A 16,741-nucleotide genomic window follows, 5' to 3' on the forward strand; every position below is an offset into this window, starting at 1 on the left:
CCGGCTCAGGTGTGTGCTTCAAGATGAATGGTGTACGGCTGTGCAGCAAATAACTTCCATTGTGTGTGGGTGGTGGATCTCCAGCAAACGCTGTATGAGCAGTTTGGCCATCTTACAGTGCATTCCTGGGCAGCTCTGCTCAGAAGAGATGCGCAGCCTAATCTCTTTCCTCAGACGTGCTGCATCTGCCCCTGCGTGCTCTGGGAAGGCAAGGAGGCTCTTTCTGTCGAAGAACGGGTATTAGCTCTTCTAGTACAGTATACCCTGGTGAAGTCGTGGTTCAGCGTGCACGGCTTCAGTCTTTTGTGGGATTTTTCTCCGAGCGAGTCCAAGCTGATCTCCTAGCGAGTAAGCTGGCGCCTTGCCATGCGGCGGCTTACTCACAAGGAGATTGTTTCCTCCAAGTTTGGACACGCTCAGAGAAAATGATCTCTGCACACGTGCACCCCTACCTCGCCACGTGCGCACGCCTGTCCCCCAGCCTGGGTCAGCCCACACCGCCTTGGTGGCCGGCGCCCATCACTGGCACCAAATTCACAGTTTTTCACAATTTGCGGGTGCTTTAGGAACGTAACCTCCACAAATTTCAGGGGACTACTGTATTTAGCCCTTGGCAAATGCGCCGCTTGCTCCTTCTGGATGCCCGATTATGTGAGTCACGGTGCATTTGCCCAAAAGCTCTGGCCACAGTGCCTGTGTTGGTCAGGCACACACAGCTTTTGGGATGCAACTGCCTAAGGGGTTGCTGAGGGAGGAGGGGAGATTAAAGCATCTGCCACCACTCCCTCAGCTAAGCAAGCAATCATTCATGATGCAACAGCAGCAGTGCAGGTGGCTTATGAGCTGATGAGTGGAGGATGAGAAGGCGTTCACTTCCTTCCCCTTCTGGGCAGCCACAACTGGTATTGCTGTTTCTGGGTCACCAGAGAGGAGGAGGATCTAGCTTCGTCCTCATTGCTGTACCCCCCACCAGCATGGCTTGCTTAAAAATGCCATTAGGTGCTACTTCATCCCAATAGCTCCTAGATCCAATGGGATATTACATCAGCAGGTTTGCAGATGCAGATTTCCTCGAATTCTCTGCCTGTGACCCTGGAAGAACTAAAGGTTGGCTCACACTGGCTGGCCTTCTGGAATCTCTCAGAACAGATGACAAACAGTAAAAGGGAAATAGTAGCATTATCTTAAATAAGTTGATGGCCTCAAGGCTGCTTGTGTTCACCTTATTGGTTTCTTTGCTTCCATGAATTGGAAATTGGGAGCAATGGAAAAGTTGTTGTGTTTCGGTGTCATTAGAATGGTCCATTTCATAACTGCTTGCTTCTGTGCACAGCTTATGGGAACCAGTTTCTTTTCTTATTTCTCCCCTTCTCGAGGACTTTGAATGGCTTTCCTCAGATAAATCCACCGAACCACCATTCTGTTCAGTAGTATCACAAGCTTGCCCTCAAATACTGTTAGAACAAGTCCTACATCAGAAAATGCAAGAAGTTAAAATACCAAAGAGTGAACCCTCCTTGGATTCAAAGTGCCAGTTCAGCAGTCTGTATGACTACTGTGTTGGAAAAGATACAGAGATAGGTCAGGTAGACCGACCTGTTCCTCTGTTGCATTTTCTTGCATAGTCAGTTACAGTTATGGAAGAGGGCTTGCAACAGTTGTATCTTGGGGCGTAATGGGAAGCTGTCCTGTGGCTTCATCAGTATAGAAAGGAATTTGCATAGGAGTGTGTGCAGTTATTTCTTCTTTTGTCATTCCTGTTCTTCTGCTAATCAGAAATTAAATCGGTGTAGCAGCAAGTAAGATACACACATGCCACTGGGCCTCTGTAGTCCCAGAATGAAACTGAGATTTCACCACAGAGTATTTTCAGTGCCATTTGGGAAATGGTGTGCAGCTCGTTGTATGCTTTTCCTGTGTTCCCTTGGAGCAGAGCTGTTGAACCTCTTTTAACCAAGGGCTGGGTTCAGTTTCAGAGAAGCTCTAGGGGAAGCACTTTCTGGTGATGGGTGGGGCCACAGGGAAATTGACCCCCCATCCCCCCAAAAAAATATCCTGGGACATTTTAGATTAAAGTTCATAATGCCAGTAACTTAAGCATTATGAAGGGCATTTCAACTGTTCAGAAAGTGGAGAAAGCTTGCTGGGAAACTCACACACAATTGGTTGTCAGGGGAAAGGGGGCAGGCCTGGTGGAGACTGGGGTTTGGCCTGTAATAGGGCTGGATCACTCCTGCAGGACTAAGGTTTTGCAGACCCTTTCCTGGGTACCCCCCCCCCCCCATATCAACCTCTTTGAAGGAAACTCGCCCTTGAAAAAGTAGGGGCGGGAACTGGCACAGAGGAGTTCTGACAGGAGAGGGGGGAAAGCTTTCTTGTGCTCATCCTTAAAAACCTTAGATACTCCAGAATGTGTTCTAGGCCATTATTTTCTGTTAGTGTCCTTGTTTTAAGTAACATTAAAAGAAAAATAAAACAAAAGAAAAAAAACACTTGTGGTTTAGAAACTTCTTAAATTAAACACTGATTTTGGGGGGATGCTGAATTTGGGTTTTGTCTAATGTTATTTGGATTAGACCCATCAGAAATGAATGGGATTTGACCCATTGAAATGGATGGGATTTATATTATATGAACATTGGATGCATTCCTTTGTGCCCTAATATCGAATTTTGCTTAAAGGGTATAGTGCAGTGGTGGTGAACCTGTGGCATGCATGCCACAGTGGGCACGCAGAGCCCCCCCTGTCAGTATGCAAGCCAGGTCGCCCCAGCATCGCCCCTGCAGCCATGCCTCAGATGACAGTGCATGCAGGGGCCATGCACCTGCTCGGAAAGGAGTAGTGGCGCCAGGCGATAACATCATGAGCTGCGACTCATTAGCTACGACTTGGCCAAGCTTTCACATGGCCGGTCAGTGCGCTGCCAAGGATAGATATATATTTGCTTGGACTGACCGAGTTGTTTTTTCTAAACTAAAACCTCAGTATTCAGGTTTTATTGCAGTGTTGGCACTTTGCGATAAATAAGTGGGTTTTGGGTTGCACTTTGAGCACTCGGTCTCTAAAAGGTTCGCCATCACTGATATAGTGGAAGTAGACATGCAGCTTTCCTTTACTTGGCTTCTGCTGTAGTACTGCATTAGAACTATGTTGTGTTTATTAAACTGGATGCAGGAGGGATCTTCTACTCAGAAAGGTTAACGCAGAAGGTCAGCTGTGTCCTCACACTATTTACCTGACCGTTTTAAATAGGTAGAGCCACAGCCTTCATCTGAAAGAGAAGGAGGCATTTTAAAACTCTCTTTGGCCATGCAGCAGTACTTGGAAGATGTTTGCTTGTTAAATGCTCAGGGAGAAGGGTGTTCCATGTGCAAGACAGGCCCTTTCAATCCTGTGCCACATAGACTGGAGAAAGTTACAATCCCCAGTTCTGGACTTTCAACAGGGATGTGGGTAAGAACTTTTTCCTCTGTTATATCTTACCTGTGGATATTCCCTCCTCCCCAACACACAGTTTTGAATGCATTGCTTTCTGAAATGAATTTATAACATACACCACCAGTCAAACTGGGCAACGTTGTAATGAGCTTTTTCTCCCAAGTGACTTCCCCAAGGAAACACACCTGTGTGTATATGTGTAGTATAATGTATAACTTTCTGTGCACAGTTTCCTGGGCTTGCTAAAATAACCATGTTAGCCATTTAAGGCACCTTGATTTTTAATGAAAACTTAGTCAGTGTAAAGGAAGTGTATTCTGTTGGGTTAGTACACCTTTATAAGTTTTTCCCTAAAATAATTTCCAAATAAAACTCTGTTTTTTCTTTTGAGTATAATATTTTAATATACTTGCAGTATGCTTTTTAATATTTTGCCCTCTCCTTTATCACATGTTTCTATCCAATTGTTTCTGGATGTTAAGAATATTTGTATAATGCACAAATCGACATTTTATAATGGATGAAATACAGATCAAATATACTAAAGGTTCTCTGTCAGTTCTAGATATTGGAAATATTTCTGCCCAGTGCTTTATTCAGGAAGTCCACCTCTGTCTCAGTCACCAGCTGGAGCTTGATTTTAAGACCAAGAATGTGAGAGAGACCAGGCTGGACCAGACCAATGGTCCACCCAGTCCAGCACTCTGTTCACATGGTGGCAGGCTAGCTGTGTACAGTATCCTTCAAACAGGATGGGTACAAGACATCTGCATGCCCAAGCTCCTCAGCACTTGGTACATGCAGGCATGACGCCTCCAATAACAGAGATAGCATATAGACAGCAAGGCTAGTAGCCAGTGATACCTCCTCCTCCATGCATTTGGTCAATCCCCTTTAAAAGCCACCCAAATTGCTAGCCATCACTACTTTCTGTGCTTTTTATGAAGGAGTACTTACTTTTAGCCATTCTGACTCTAACCTTTTGGATTCACTGGGTGACCCTGGGTTTTAGTATTATGAGAAAGGGAGAAAAATTTTTCCCTCTCCACTTTCTCCACACCATGCATGATTTTAAAAACTTCTATCAAGTCTCCCCTTAAATAGCTAAATAGGCCCAGTATGTTATAGCCACTCATCACAGTAACCTCAAGGGGTTCCTCCTGCCCCTTGATCATTTTAGTTGCCTTTCTCTGCACTTTCTACAACTCAGTAATGCTCATTTTAAGGTAAGGTGACCTGTGTGGCCACACCAAAGATTTGTATAGGTGAGTAAAATCTTGGCAGGTCTGTTTTCCAACCCTAAGCCTCCACAGTGACAGTTAATTAAAAATAAATTATTCTGAATCTCTACATCTGAATATAACTAGAAAGTGCAGATGTGTCAAGGCCAATTCCCTGAATGTGAGTGCTAGGAAAAACCTTCAGGAGACCAGGCAAGGAATATTTTTGCTAATTGGATAGTAGTTGGTCCTTACAGGTGACCTGCCTGTCAGATGCCAAGATTGTATATATGTGCTCAGGCAGATGGTGCTTAGATTTATTTGCAAAACCAGTATCAAGGGTTGTCTAATCTCCGTTGAATCCACTTGTTTTCTGTGGAATGCTGTCTATTCCCAAGTCAGAACTATCCAAAATTACCTGTACAAATACAGCACTTCGTAGACCGTGTATGAGCTGCAATTATCCTTAAGTTGCAGACTGGATGTTTGTCATACCAGCACAATGTAGTTGCTTGCTGCTGCTGGCGGTACATTCCCTTTGCTGCTGCATCAAGTTTTCCCCTGTGCTGTTGTCTTGATAGCCATTCTCTTGGCCTGCCTCGTCTCTTGAGATGCCATCTGCACTGATATGAAAGTTGGACTTGGCAAGTAGAGGGGCCAAAGCTATCATTTAGCTATGGCTATCATTTAGCTAAGCTGCTTTCTTGTTGTGTAAAGGGCTTGGGACAGTTGAGAGGCAAGCAGATAGGTCAGTCTGAAGCAGGTGCGTCTTCCAGCCTGAGGACCAAATTTAGTTTCAGAGAAGCTCTTGGTGGCGACCTTGGCAAGGCACCAAAGCTGAGAAACTGCCGAGTGATTGGTGGTCAGGAGATGGGTTGAGGTTAGAGGTATGCCAGTGGCCATCCTGGGAGGGCAGGAATTGGTCCATGGGCCTAAGGTTCAGCACCTCAGCTGTAAATGGGTGTGCTCCAAGGTCTTCGAGCCAGGCATGTTTGATGTAAATGCATTAGATGTTCTGCACTTGCAAGTGATACTGAGGCCTCTTCAGATCTCCTTGGTGTGTAGATTAAAATACCTAATGAAATGGAAAGACAGACCATACTTCCCAACCCAAGTCAGGCCACTGACATACCTCTTGTGTATTCAGAGGAGTTTCTGGAAGGGGTACCTGTATGGGTACAGTTATATGGAAATAGGCAGTCAACAGGATTAGGGTTCTTTCACAGGAGGGAGTCCATTGCTGAAGTTGCACTGAGTGCATGTGTGCATCGAAGGATCAAGGTTGTGTCATGCATGTTGTCATGGCGGGTCTGGTGCTGTGGTGGAGAGCACCACACACAGAACAGGGCACTTGAGTGCTTTTGAAGCACCTCATTATAGGTGCCATTTTGCAGTGAGAAGCTGAGGCAGGTCGGTTGCCCAAGGGCCAAAACATATTACTTCAAAAGTGCTAAGGCCTGTGCATTTTTTCCCTTCAGTTTCACTCTAGATTCCTCCAACCTGGATCAGGACTCTAGCAGGGCTTTTAAGATCAGCATGGGCCTTCCTGCACCTACTCTAAGGTAAAGGTGGGGAAAAGACACTGCTTCTAGACACGCATTTAAAGGAATACCTCTTTTAGCCCTGAGGCCACCTAGTAAGTGGGGATTTGAACCTTATGCATTAAATATAGGATGCAAGTGTTTGTATTGCAGGTTATCTCTAGAAAACATGGATTTATGGCAGGCGTACCTTACAGGTGAGCTGGGAGGATCAAGTGGGATGCAAATATTAAAAATGAATGAGCCAGAGAGTCAAAGTACCTTGCCGGGGGGGGGGGGGACTTGAGTGTAGGGGACGTGAAATGTTTAACAAAAGCATTGATGTTTTAAATGCACAGCAATATTCCCTATCAATAATACATGGTGCGGTGTGGCACAAGTGTGCTGGAGTAAGTGATTGCAGTTTATGGATTGGGCCAGGGAAACGAGTAAACAATGCAGATGGTGTTTGGAGGTTCAGAGAATGTAAAACCAACACAAAGCGTTTCTGTAAGCTTGCTCAGATTGGGAAGGCTCGGGGAAGGGGGTTGAAAGGCTTCATATCTAGAAACCTTTAAGGGGCAGTACCTAGATGGGATTGTCCCGAGGGAATATCTGCTTGTGCTCTGCAGGTTCTGCTGCCCAGGTGGAAATGCATTTGCAGCCTCTTTGTAGAGCTATTGCAGCAATGCAAAGATAGATGCATGTATCATTCCTGAGTGTGGTCAACTGTACGGAGTAAACAAGGGGGGGCAGGCAGGATGTAATGCCACCTTAAAAGCAGTGAGTTCTTCCTTTTCTCCTTTTGTCAACTGAGATTAAAATGATGTATGTGTATGCTGGAGTTTTGCAGCCATTAAGTACTTCTGTGGGGGTCCATATGCATACTTCTATATGGACCATCATGTTTTAGACAGGCAAACACTTGGATTTTAGACTTTTGGGGCAGGGGCTCTTCAGATGGCAATTCAGACATCCTCTTGCGTCTCCCCCATCGAGAGCCAGCTCTCCTAACCCACTTAGCTGGCTTGATTCCTTTCTTAGAAAATTACTGCATTTCTGTGGGTGGTGTGCTGGCGTTGTAGACCTGGACAAAGGAGCAGCCTTTCCCTACTTGCTGCCCTCCAGATATGTTGGATTACTACCTCCATACTTCCTAACCATTGGCTATCCTGGCCGGGAGAATGGGAGTTGTAGTCCAGCACAACAGGTGGGCATAAGAGTAGGGAGGCTGCTGAGGTCAATAGCTGCATGCATGGCTAAAGGAGGTAATCAACGCACGACCCCTTTCAGGCTACCTGGAATATTGCGCCATAAGGTCCTGTGGGTATTGAGCTGAGCATCTTTTAGGCCGCTTGCATTTGTACACCTTCAAATGTGTAAAAAGGGCAGAATCTGAAAGAGAGGAAATGAGACTCTTTCTCCACATGATGCCTTTTGTCTTCTCTTTAGAACCAGGGAAGGCAACCTGGTGCTGCCACCTGGTGTAAATTGGACTACAATTTACATCAGCCCTAGTTAGGAATTGTGGAGTTGGCTCCAAAACTTCTGGATGTTTCCTGAATTTCCTTTAGGCCAAAGTGGCGGGGGGGGGGGGGTCTCCTACATGAAGCAACATGTTGGCCTGTTGAAACACTAAACTTGAGGGGGGCTGCAGGTGAAGGTGCAAAGTTGGTGGAGTTGCATTATCTGTGTCTCTTCTCCTCCTCTCAGGCCTACGCATGATTCAGAAGTGCACATGACTCCGAGAGCAGCAGGCAGTGTGCATGATCTGGCGGGCTGGATGACTGAGGGGCATAAATGCAGTTTAGTCCAAGGGTTGCCCATAGCCTTGGATCAAGGCTCCCCTTCCCAGCTTTGGATTTTCATGGCAGCACGATTCACTGTGCATGCTGTTCTTGGGTTTATTTTAAATTCCGCCTTTAGAAAGCTTATAACATAATTTCTCCAACTGACAGAGCTAGCTGCTTCTTTATTACCAGAATTAAAGAAACCACTCTCTGAAATTGGAGAAAACACTTCATGGGGAAAAGTTCCTCTTTGTCAGTGTTGGGCTTAGAGCCTTTATGGAGTGAAGGTGGCAGGTGAACGGGGTGGGGGGAGCTGGTAATAATTTAGACAATCAATCTCTCCTTTAGATGTGACCAGAACTTGCAGGGAACTCTTATATCAGCTGGACCATCAAATAACTTTCCTTTCCTGAGTGGCATGAGTGTAATTGCAAAGTAGATCCAGCCTCCATGTGCATTTTCAGTACTAGATAAATCTCTCCCCTATCTAGTGTCTTCTCAGTACTAGATAAATCCGTTCTGTAGAAAGCTACTCTTTTCATCTCTCTCTCTCATCCTTGAGAGAGCCCAAGAGAAGAATTGGCTACACAACAAATTACTTGTGGGACAATCTCCAAAATATGCTCCCGCGGGTTTTCTGAACTGAGCTTAACATGATTAATGCTGAAGAGGAATATTGTAGATTTCCCTGGTATGGTGGAAAGCGCTGAATTCTTGCTTAAATGCAGACAGCATGCAATTTGACTTCCCCGCAAAGCCCCGCAGTCCCAGCTGTTGCCCACGGCTATGCATTTAACAGATTGCTTGACTGCAGCTGGTCGGCAGTTGGAAGTCGAAGTGATTTAAACTGAAGAAACAGTTGGAAAATTCCAGTCAGACAGCCTGAGTGGGAACATGTGGAGCTAAAATAATGAGTGATGCACTGTTGGAGGGCTGAGGAGGAGGGAAGGATTGAGGGGAATGTTGGTTGTCAAAAGGCCCAAGGGGTGTTCTAGCTGATAAAATATCTACATGCAGTCAGCATATATAGGCATGAATATCTGTGGCTGTTCCTTTTGCATGTTTGCCTTCTACATACCTTTGGAGAGGCTTTATAAATTAATAGGAACCTAATTAAATTACCGTGTGCTCAGTGTCTCATTTCTGGAAGTGTGGTTTGGCACGAAGAAAATGAGAATATAAGGGGCTGTTTTGTGTTCCACAAATGGAAGGGCTTCGTGCACAGGAGACACCTAGCCAAGTTGGCTTCCCCAGGCACTGCAGTCAGTTTGCCCCACTCAGCAGGGATCCTGGCCCAATGTGCAGCATTTTCAGGTGGCTGGAAGGGTTGCCATGGGAAGTGGGAGTTGCACATACCTACATCTGGATCCAACCTAAGGCCTCATACGAAGTGAGCTTGCTGTGTGTGTATGTTTTGAAGCCCTCTTGTACCCTCTTCCAACATTTATTTTTTGATTTGCATGGTACTGCACTTGTCCGTGACATGCATCTCTGAGTACCTTCTCTTGCATTCAGGGAATAAACCCTTCTGGAAGAAAAACCTTTAGACTAATTTATGTATTTTATTACCACATTTCTATCCCACTGTTTTGCAAAGAGCCCAAGGTTGCTTATATGGTCCTTCTTGTCTCCCATTGCTTGAGAGTGAGAGATTTTCCCAGTGCTACCTAATGAGCTTCTTGGCTGAGTAGACCAAGACCTACTCAGATAAACACTCGAACCACTGCATCTTACTGGCTTTCCTGTAGCTCAGATTTAGCTATCTTGCACTAATGTGTACCAGCAGGAACCATTCCCCATGGTTTCCATCTTCTGCCAGAGGACAGAGTGCTGTTTGAACATTAAAGCTGGTTCAAACTAGTATATTTTAACCAATCCACTGTGATTCAAGTACTTCTAATGAGGACCGTTTAGTACAGGAAGCAGAATGTCTTCATAAGGTCACCAACAGGAATCAATGAAGTGTAAGTTGGAGCTTTTCTGAAAAGAAAAGCAAAACATAAAGCAAATACCAGGTAGCTGGTTGATTATAACCTTTCCCAGGAAGAGACACAGGAAAAAGGACGAGGAGGAGTTGTAGAAATGCCTTGCAAACTTACTGGAGTTAATCATGTGCAAGCATTAATTACAAAATTGGAACAGTCAAGCTTGCTTAATGTTGCAGTTGCATTTAGCATCCAATCATTGTTACTAATAAAGTTAGGAAATGGAAAAAATAAAGGACTTGCATCACTGGCTACTCATCATGTTGGAGCCCTTCTGAAGGAGCTGCTATTTCACCCCAAACCATCCCATTCCAGATACAGGTGACAAACCCCCCTTTCCTAATTGGTCTTATACTTGTTTTTATCACTATTTTAGATGAAGTGTGATGTTGTTACGGTTTTTGTTCTTTGTAAGCCGTCCAGAGACTTTTTAGTAATGGGACGGCATAGAAAAACTTTAAATAAATAAATACATTTATGTTTCTTTCTGTGTTTCAGTTTCTAAAGCACTGCAATAAATCACATAAAAACACACCCTCATTTGTGTTCTTGCGCTTGCCCACATAAACTGCATTGTCTTTGAATAGAAAGTTCCTTCAGATAGTAGGAAACCAAGCAGTGGTAACGGAAGACCTTTTGAAACACTGTGTGTTTACCTTCTTGTGGCTTCTGTAAGGCTGTAGGTGTGCACTGATAATTCAGAATGGGTGTTTTGTGCTTGGTGCATGAAGTTGCGATTTGAATGTAGTTGTCTTGGTATGTTTTGATTTTTAATGAGTTTTGGGTGTAGTTAATGGGTTTTGTTGAACAGCTGTGCTTTCCTTTTCAGGCTGTGCATGCCTTATTTGACGACACCGTTAACAGTACCATGTTTACAGTTGTTGAATTTGAAATACAGCAATGGTAGTACAGCATCTGGAACTGCAATACCAGTTGAATTCTCAAACTCCTAGATACATCCTGAAGTCCTGTAATAGGCAGTGTCCTGCTCTAATTCTGTCCCTTTCTTCTTTACAGATAACCATTATTTTTAAATCTTATCAAGACTGTACAGATCAGAAGGTCTATCAGGCAGTGACTGATGATTTGCCAGCAGCTTTTGTAGATGGCACGACCAGTGGCGGTGATGGTGACACCAAAAGCTTGCGCATTGTGGAGAGAGTGAGTGGAAAATCCGTGGAAATGCATGCCAGATACATTGGGACCACAGTATTTGTGCGCCAGCTTGGCCGCTACTTAACGCTGGCCATCCGCATGCCTGAGGAGCTGGCCATGGCTTATGAAGAGAGCCAGGATCTGCAGCTCTGTGTGAACGGCTGCCCCCTAAGCGAACGCATTGACGACAGTGGGCATCTCCCCTTGCCAGTGATGGGGCAGCTGCTCCCTCCTGGTGCTTCAAGCCAGAGTCGGTCTGTGTATACACTGGAGAGCGCAACAACAAAATGCCATGAGAAGATGCTGTTGAAGGACATCTACTTCTACTCTTGTGTGTTTGACTTGCTCACCACTGGTGATGCCAATTTCACAGCAGCTGCCCACAGTGCTTTGCAGGACGTTGAGGCACTGCACCCCAAGAAGGAGCGATGGCACATCTTCCCCAGCAATGGAGGCCGTGGCGGGGGGAGCGACTCGTGTCTTACTTTTGGACTTGTGTGTTTGATGCTTGTTGTGTTTTTGTAGGGTTTTTTGTTTGTTTGAGAACAAAGGTTTAAAAATATATATTGTCATAATATATTGAGTAAAGAGTATATATGTATATACCATGTATATGAAGGGATGCTTTTTTTGTCCTGGGACACCCAGCAGATTGTATATACTGTGTTACCTTTTTTAATGTATGTTGGATGTAATATTCTTTTTGATTGTAACAATTTTTTGCTTTGCAGTTGGTGAAATGTTTTTATAATGTCCTTTCATCAGGACCAGATAGAAAGCACTTTATTTTTTATATATTAAATATTTATGTGTACCTAGGTAATCCATACAGCATATATCCACATGTACATATCTCATACCCAGTGCTCCCTCTAAGTACTACCTAGCTTAACTCACATACTTAGGGTCTTGTGTGGTTCCTTTTCCCTCTGATTCTTGCTCTTCCTCTGGCCAGCTCAGACCACGCAGGAAGCTGGCTGAACAGAGAGGCAGAGCTCCGGAAGAGCTGATTCTTCCTTGCACCCTAGGCCAGTAGGCTTTTTTCCCATAGGAACAGAATTTGCCATTGATCCTCATTATTAAAGCATTAATGACTGCATCTTTTGTGTTCCTGATGCAGAAATCTTTGCTTCCTTCTCTGAAGGACTCACTTTTAGTGATACCTTGTACTTGAGTTCTGATATTCAAATACAAGATAACTTGTATTAGTTTGTGAAGGGCACACATGTAAAAACTTGTGTCTTTTCATCCAAGTGTGTGCAAGGGGGCCCAAAGCTTTCCCATTAACACTCTTGGATTTTTTGGACTCAGATCTCTTAATATATATTGATATATGGTTGTCTTCAAGTTGTTTGTACTAAGTGTGTACCCTATGATAGTGGTAGGCCGTAACTGGTTAATTTCTCTCCCTACCCCTTAGTTTCTATTGAAACTGTTTTTCCCTCCTCCCCCTGATAAAAGTTTTATTTGCAAGCTTTAGAGTTATTAACAACCTGCCTTGTCTGGGAAAAAGGCAGAAATTTAACTAATCCTATAGCCTCCTCTGCAACCTTCCACTTCAGCATACATCAAAGTTTGCACTGGGGACAGCTGGTCAGCCTTGTTTGGGCAGATCCAAGAAAACTGGAACATTGGCTTAGAGCAGAGTTCCAAGAGTTGTTTCACCATCACTTCTGTGTCAGTTTTTAGTGAGTTCTTCAGTTACAGTAACAGTAGTCACATTAGTCTGTTGTAATAAAGAGTATGGCTGTATTCACACAGTGCGACAGGGCAAAGAACTCTGGCTTGTTTCTGCGGAGTGTGGATCTTTGCCCAGCCTTACCAGTCTGGATTATCATGGTTGCTCCCTGCTGTGTCCTTGTAGCCCAGCAGCCCTAGTGAGTGAAATCCCCATCATTTCCCTGTTCTTGCCTGTGGACCACAGCAGCCTTCTCCTGACTGGTCCACTGTGATCCTGAGGAAGTTTTCTCATCTGCCTCCTAAGTGTAGTTACATGCATGCCACCCTCCCCAGTTGCTCCATTCTCCCAAGGGGTGTTTATTAAATGAAAATAAACTATTTTGCCATGTTTCTCCTGTGTATTTTTGTGCTGTCTTCCTGTTTCCAAAAGTAAACAAGGAGACAGGCACATTGCTCAGCAAATGGGAATATAGTGACACATCTGTCAAAGGTTAGAAACAGCTATTTCTGTGGTGTTTCCATACTAACCATAGTAAATAGTGGTCCCAGTTCCAGACAACCAGAGAAGCTGTGGTGCAAGATGAAAACGTTAGAAATGTTGATCCACTCAGTGGTTTCAGAAAACTAATCCTACATGCAGGAACTCTGGAACTGGATTTGGACGGTAAAGCAGACCCACAGGGGTAGGATGTCACCATGGCTTCTCATGGAAACCTGCCCATGTTTGGTGGCCTTCTAAAGGCTGGCAGATGCAATGTAGCATCCATAAACTTTTGTGGCCTAGAGTCCATTACACCAGGTGGTGCAGGCATTGGCTATTCCACACTACAGGCCATCTCTTAGTCTTTAAAGTCCATGAGACTCTTTTCTGTAACCCAGGAGCCCATACTTCCAGTGTGCTACTTGTGGGGACCCAACACACCTCCCATATTCTGTTTGGATTGCTGCCTTGGGACCCTAAAGCAAATGTGGATAATACAAAGGCCACAGGCTCTGGCTCCGGCTGCTCCCCAAAAGGCAAAAGCAAAATTAAAAGGTGCTGACATGTCCATTTTGACCCCATTTAAAAAAATACTGTGTCTGCTCTATAGCTCTTATGGTGCACCAAAATGGTCAAAGTAGTTGACCCTTTGTCACTGCTCTGGATTATTGGCACTGCAGTGGGATAGGGAATTGCCAAGCCAGGAGAGGGGGTGGTGGGAAGTTGTCCACCCCTGCCTTAAAGTGTGCTGTTGGTTGCCTCACCATGCCCCCCCCCCAATTTTCACAGTGGGTAGGCCCACTGTCACTCAGATTAGATGGCCAACCTTGTTGCTGGGAAAATGAGGGATTGGGGTGCTGGCCTCATTTCAGGGGAAACCACAGGGGCTCTTGGGCTTACTGCTGAAGGGCACAGGCATTTACACCAAGGGCTGGATCCAGGTTTATGCTGGATCACTTCCCAAGGCAGCCCCCTGAAAATGCTACATGCAGAGTCAGGAAAGCAGGCTGAACTGTGTGGGCTGTTGTGGAGCGAGGAGTTACCCCAAAATCTGGGGAGAAACTTAAGTGGTTTCCTTCCTCTTGTGGACAAATCCTAGATCCAGCCTTAAACAAAATGGCAGGCAGAAAAAGGCTGCCTCCTGGTCACACGGTCACTCCAGCCAGCCTGTTTCAGGTGGCTGGGCCTGGGCTGACCAAGTCCCAAGCAGCCTTTCTCCTCAGTCTGCTTTAACCGGAGGTGCTAAAGATCAAACCTCTTGCCTTGTTCTTGCAAAACATGGGCTCCTTATTGATTGTAACTCCTCCACCATGTTGCCTGGCTGTGCCCACTGGCTGTCTGGCTTGCTGGGACTGGACTAGCAAGAGAGCTAATGTGGTCATGGCTAAAAGGTTGACCCAAGAACTTGTGGGCAACCTTCAATACTCTGATTCCGCCCCCGACCCGCCCCCCACACACACACCAACATGCCTCCATTAGCACAATACTAGCCTATCTGGCAGGGCTGATTAAGAAATGCTGAAATAAAGCCAACCCAACCCAGTGTAATAACTGTTTATAAGATGGTAACATTGTTCAGTAAGTTACATCCCTTTAACTGTCGATACTGGAAGTAGTTAGAAATGCAGGTTTAAATGCTGGCCAGTATTTAAAGTCCCAAGTATGCCTGGGCTCAAAATGCTGTGTCAAATTTGCTGCATGGTCTCATTCCCCCATAGCATGCACAAATTAGTTCATGCAATTCTGAACTAATTTTTTTTGCGGGGGGGGGGGGCTCCTTTCGTCCTCCCTCCTCGAAACTAGCAGCATAGAGCTAGAAGCGAAGCGGCTAACCAACAAGAGTCTTTCCCCCTCCCCTCAATCCTGTATGGAGAGAAATAGGATGGTCTTAGAATAGTTGGATTTTACCATTTTTGTGTGTGTGCCAAGTTGAAAGGTATTTGTGGAAGAAGTCTGGTAGACAAGTCTAGAGTTGTAGCTGCAACGTGAGCCCATCGTAAGAAACAGCTGCGCACTAGCCAATTTCCTGTGTTCCCAAGCCTCACGAGTATATATGTACACAACTATCTAAATCATGAAGTCCAGAGATAAGTCATATTTCAGAAATCCTAGCGTGTCTGGAGTGCTGTAGTTTCGTTTTTGTTTTTGAAATACTCCTGGTTCTGTTGTGGGATTTCTTGAGAAAATGTTATATGCACATGTTGCTTCTTGAAGTCCACCGCAGCCAAGACAGCTTTAGTTAATGCCAACCATATGGACAGTTCGCAGCGAGTGAGTGGTCTCTGGGGAGAGTGTATGCTTAGAGGGAACACTGGTTTTCACAGACGCTCCAAACGGCTGTCTCTCTTCGAAGGCTTCAAACTCATTTTTTTATGCTTGTTTAAAAAGAAAAAAACCCACAGTGTGCCCAGTCTTTTGCAAAGCCCTTTAGATGTGGTTCATGGATATACTAATAAGTCTACATTTGTGTAAAAAAAATAGAAAAAGAAAGAAAAGGAAAGACGTGACCGTGCAGTGTATACAATACTTTAAATTATTACGATAGAAGAATAAAGTTACATACCATGTTATGGAATGTTTGTAATGTGCTGTTACTGACCCCTGGTGGATGCCAGGGTATGGCCACCACGAGGCTTCTTCACAGGTTGGATGTGTGTGTTGTGCCAGGTAATCTTAAGGAGCAATGCACCTCAAAAGGAGGTGCTTGCCCTCCGGATTGCCTTGAAAGATTTGGGATCTTTTCTGGGATTTGATGCACGTGGCCACAGAGAACAAGCCCTGGTTTTGCATGCACAGACAACACTTGGAAAGGAAAATTTATCCATCAGAAAATACAGAGTGGGCACAAGTTTTTAAGCCAATGTTTCCCAGACAGCAAACATCCCTGTATTTATTTCTAAAGAGAAAAAGCACTTTCTGCTTAGAGAGAGACTAACAGAAGTGGGGTGGTCGTGCAGCAGTCTGAGCTTGAGTGTCCAGAGCGTATCCCTAATTCTTAATACTATTTCTCTCTGAACTCTGTCTGTAGAAAAGATGAGTTTCCCAGACTTGTGCTAATTATTGTAAGAGTGCTTGATTGCTTCTTGATGACCTTAACTATTGTGTCTCTGAGTAAGATGAGTTCTTCATCTGTGTTTGCTAGATGCTATGGATGAGGTAATCTCTAGGTTCCCAGGACAATGGGTCATCTTCCTTGCAGGGCTGTTTTGCCTAATCAATCTAAAGGGAAAATATCTGACCTCCACCACCCCTCCAAATTCAACCATTCATCCTTCTCTCACACTTTTTAGCCCAGGATACTAGGTCCTTTCTCTTGAATTCAAGCCTATCCAACCTGGCCCAAGGCTTGAAAGCCTGTTATGGCCTGGAAGTTTATGTTTATGGCACTAATATTGATATATGCACACATGTTACAGGTGGCTGGTTCTGAATGATGTTCTTTTCACCCTTCCTTGCAGTTGCTGATAGGAT

At 44.8% G+C, this 16,741-nt stretch overlaps 1 protein-coding gene across 1 annotated transcript in view; it reads left to right on the plus strand.

The window, feature by feature from the left end:
• RGMB (repulsive guidance molecule BMP co-receptor b) overlaps positions 1–15,838 on the plus strand; it is a 39,793-nt gene extending 23,955 nt beyond the window's left edge. Inside the window, exon 4 of the mRNA XM_044446722.1 lies at positions 10,972–15,838. Coding sequence (XP_044302657.1) covers positions 10,972–11,634 — 663 coding nt within the window. The 3' untranslated portion in view covers positions 11,635–15,838. The remainder of the gene's footprint in view (positions 1–10,971) is intronic.
• Positions 15,839–16,741: the final 903 nt, after the last annotated feature.

The sequence above is a fragment of the Varanus komodoensis genome, unplaced genomic scaffold, assembly GCF_004798865.1.
Source record: "Varanus komodoensis strain SLA01 unplaced genomic scaffold, ASM479886v1 scaffold5, whole genome shotgun sequence".
NCBI classification, from domain to species: domain Eukaryota; kingdom Metazoa; phylum Chordata; class Lepidosauria; order Squamata; family Varanidae; genus Varanus; species Varanus komodoensis.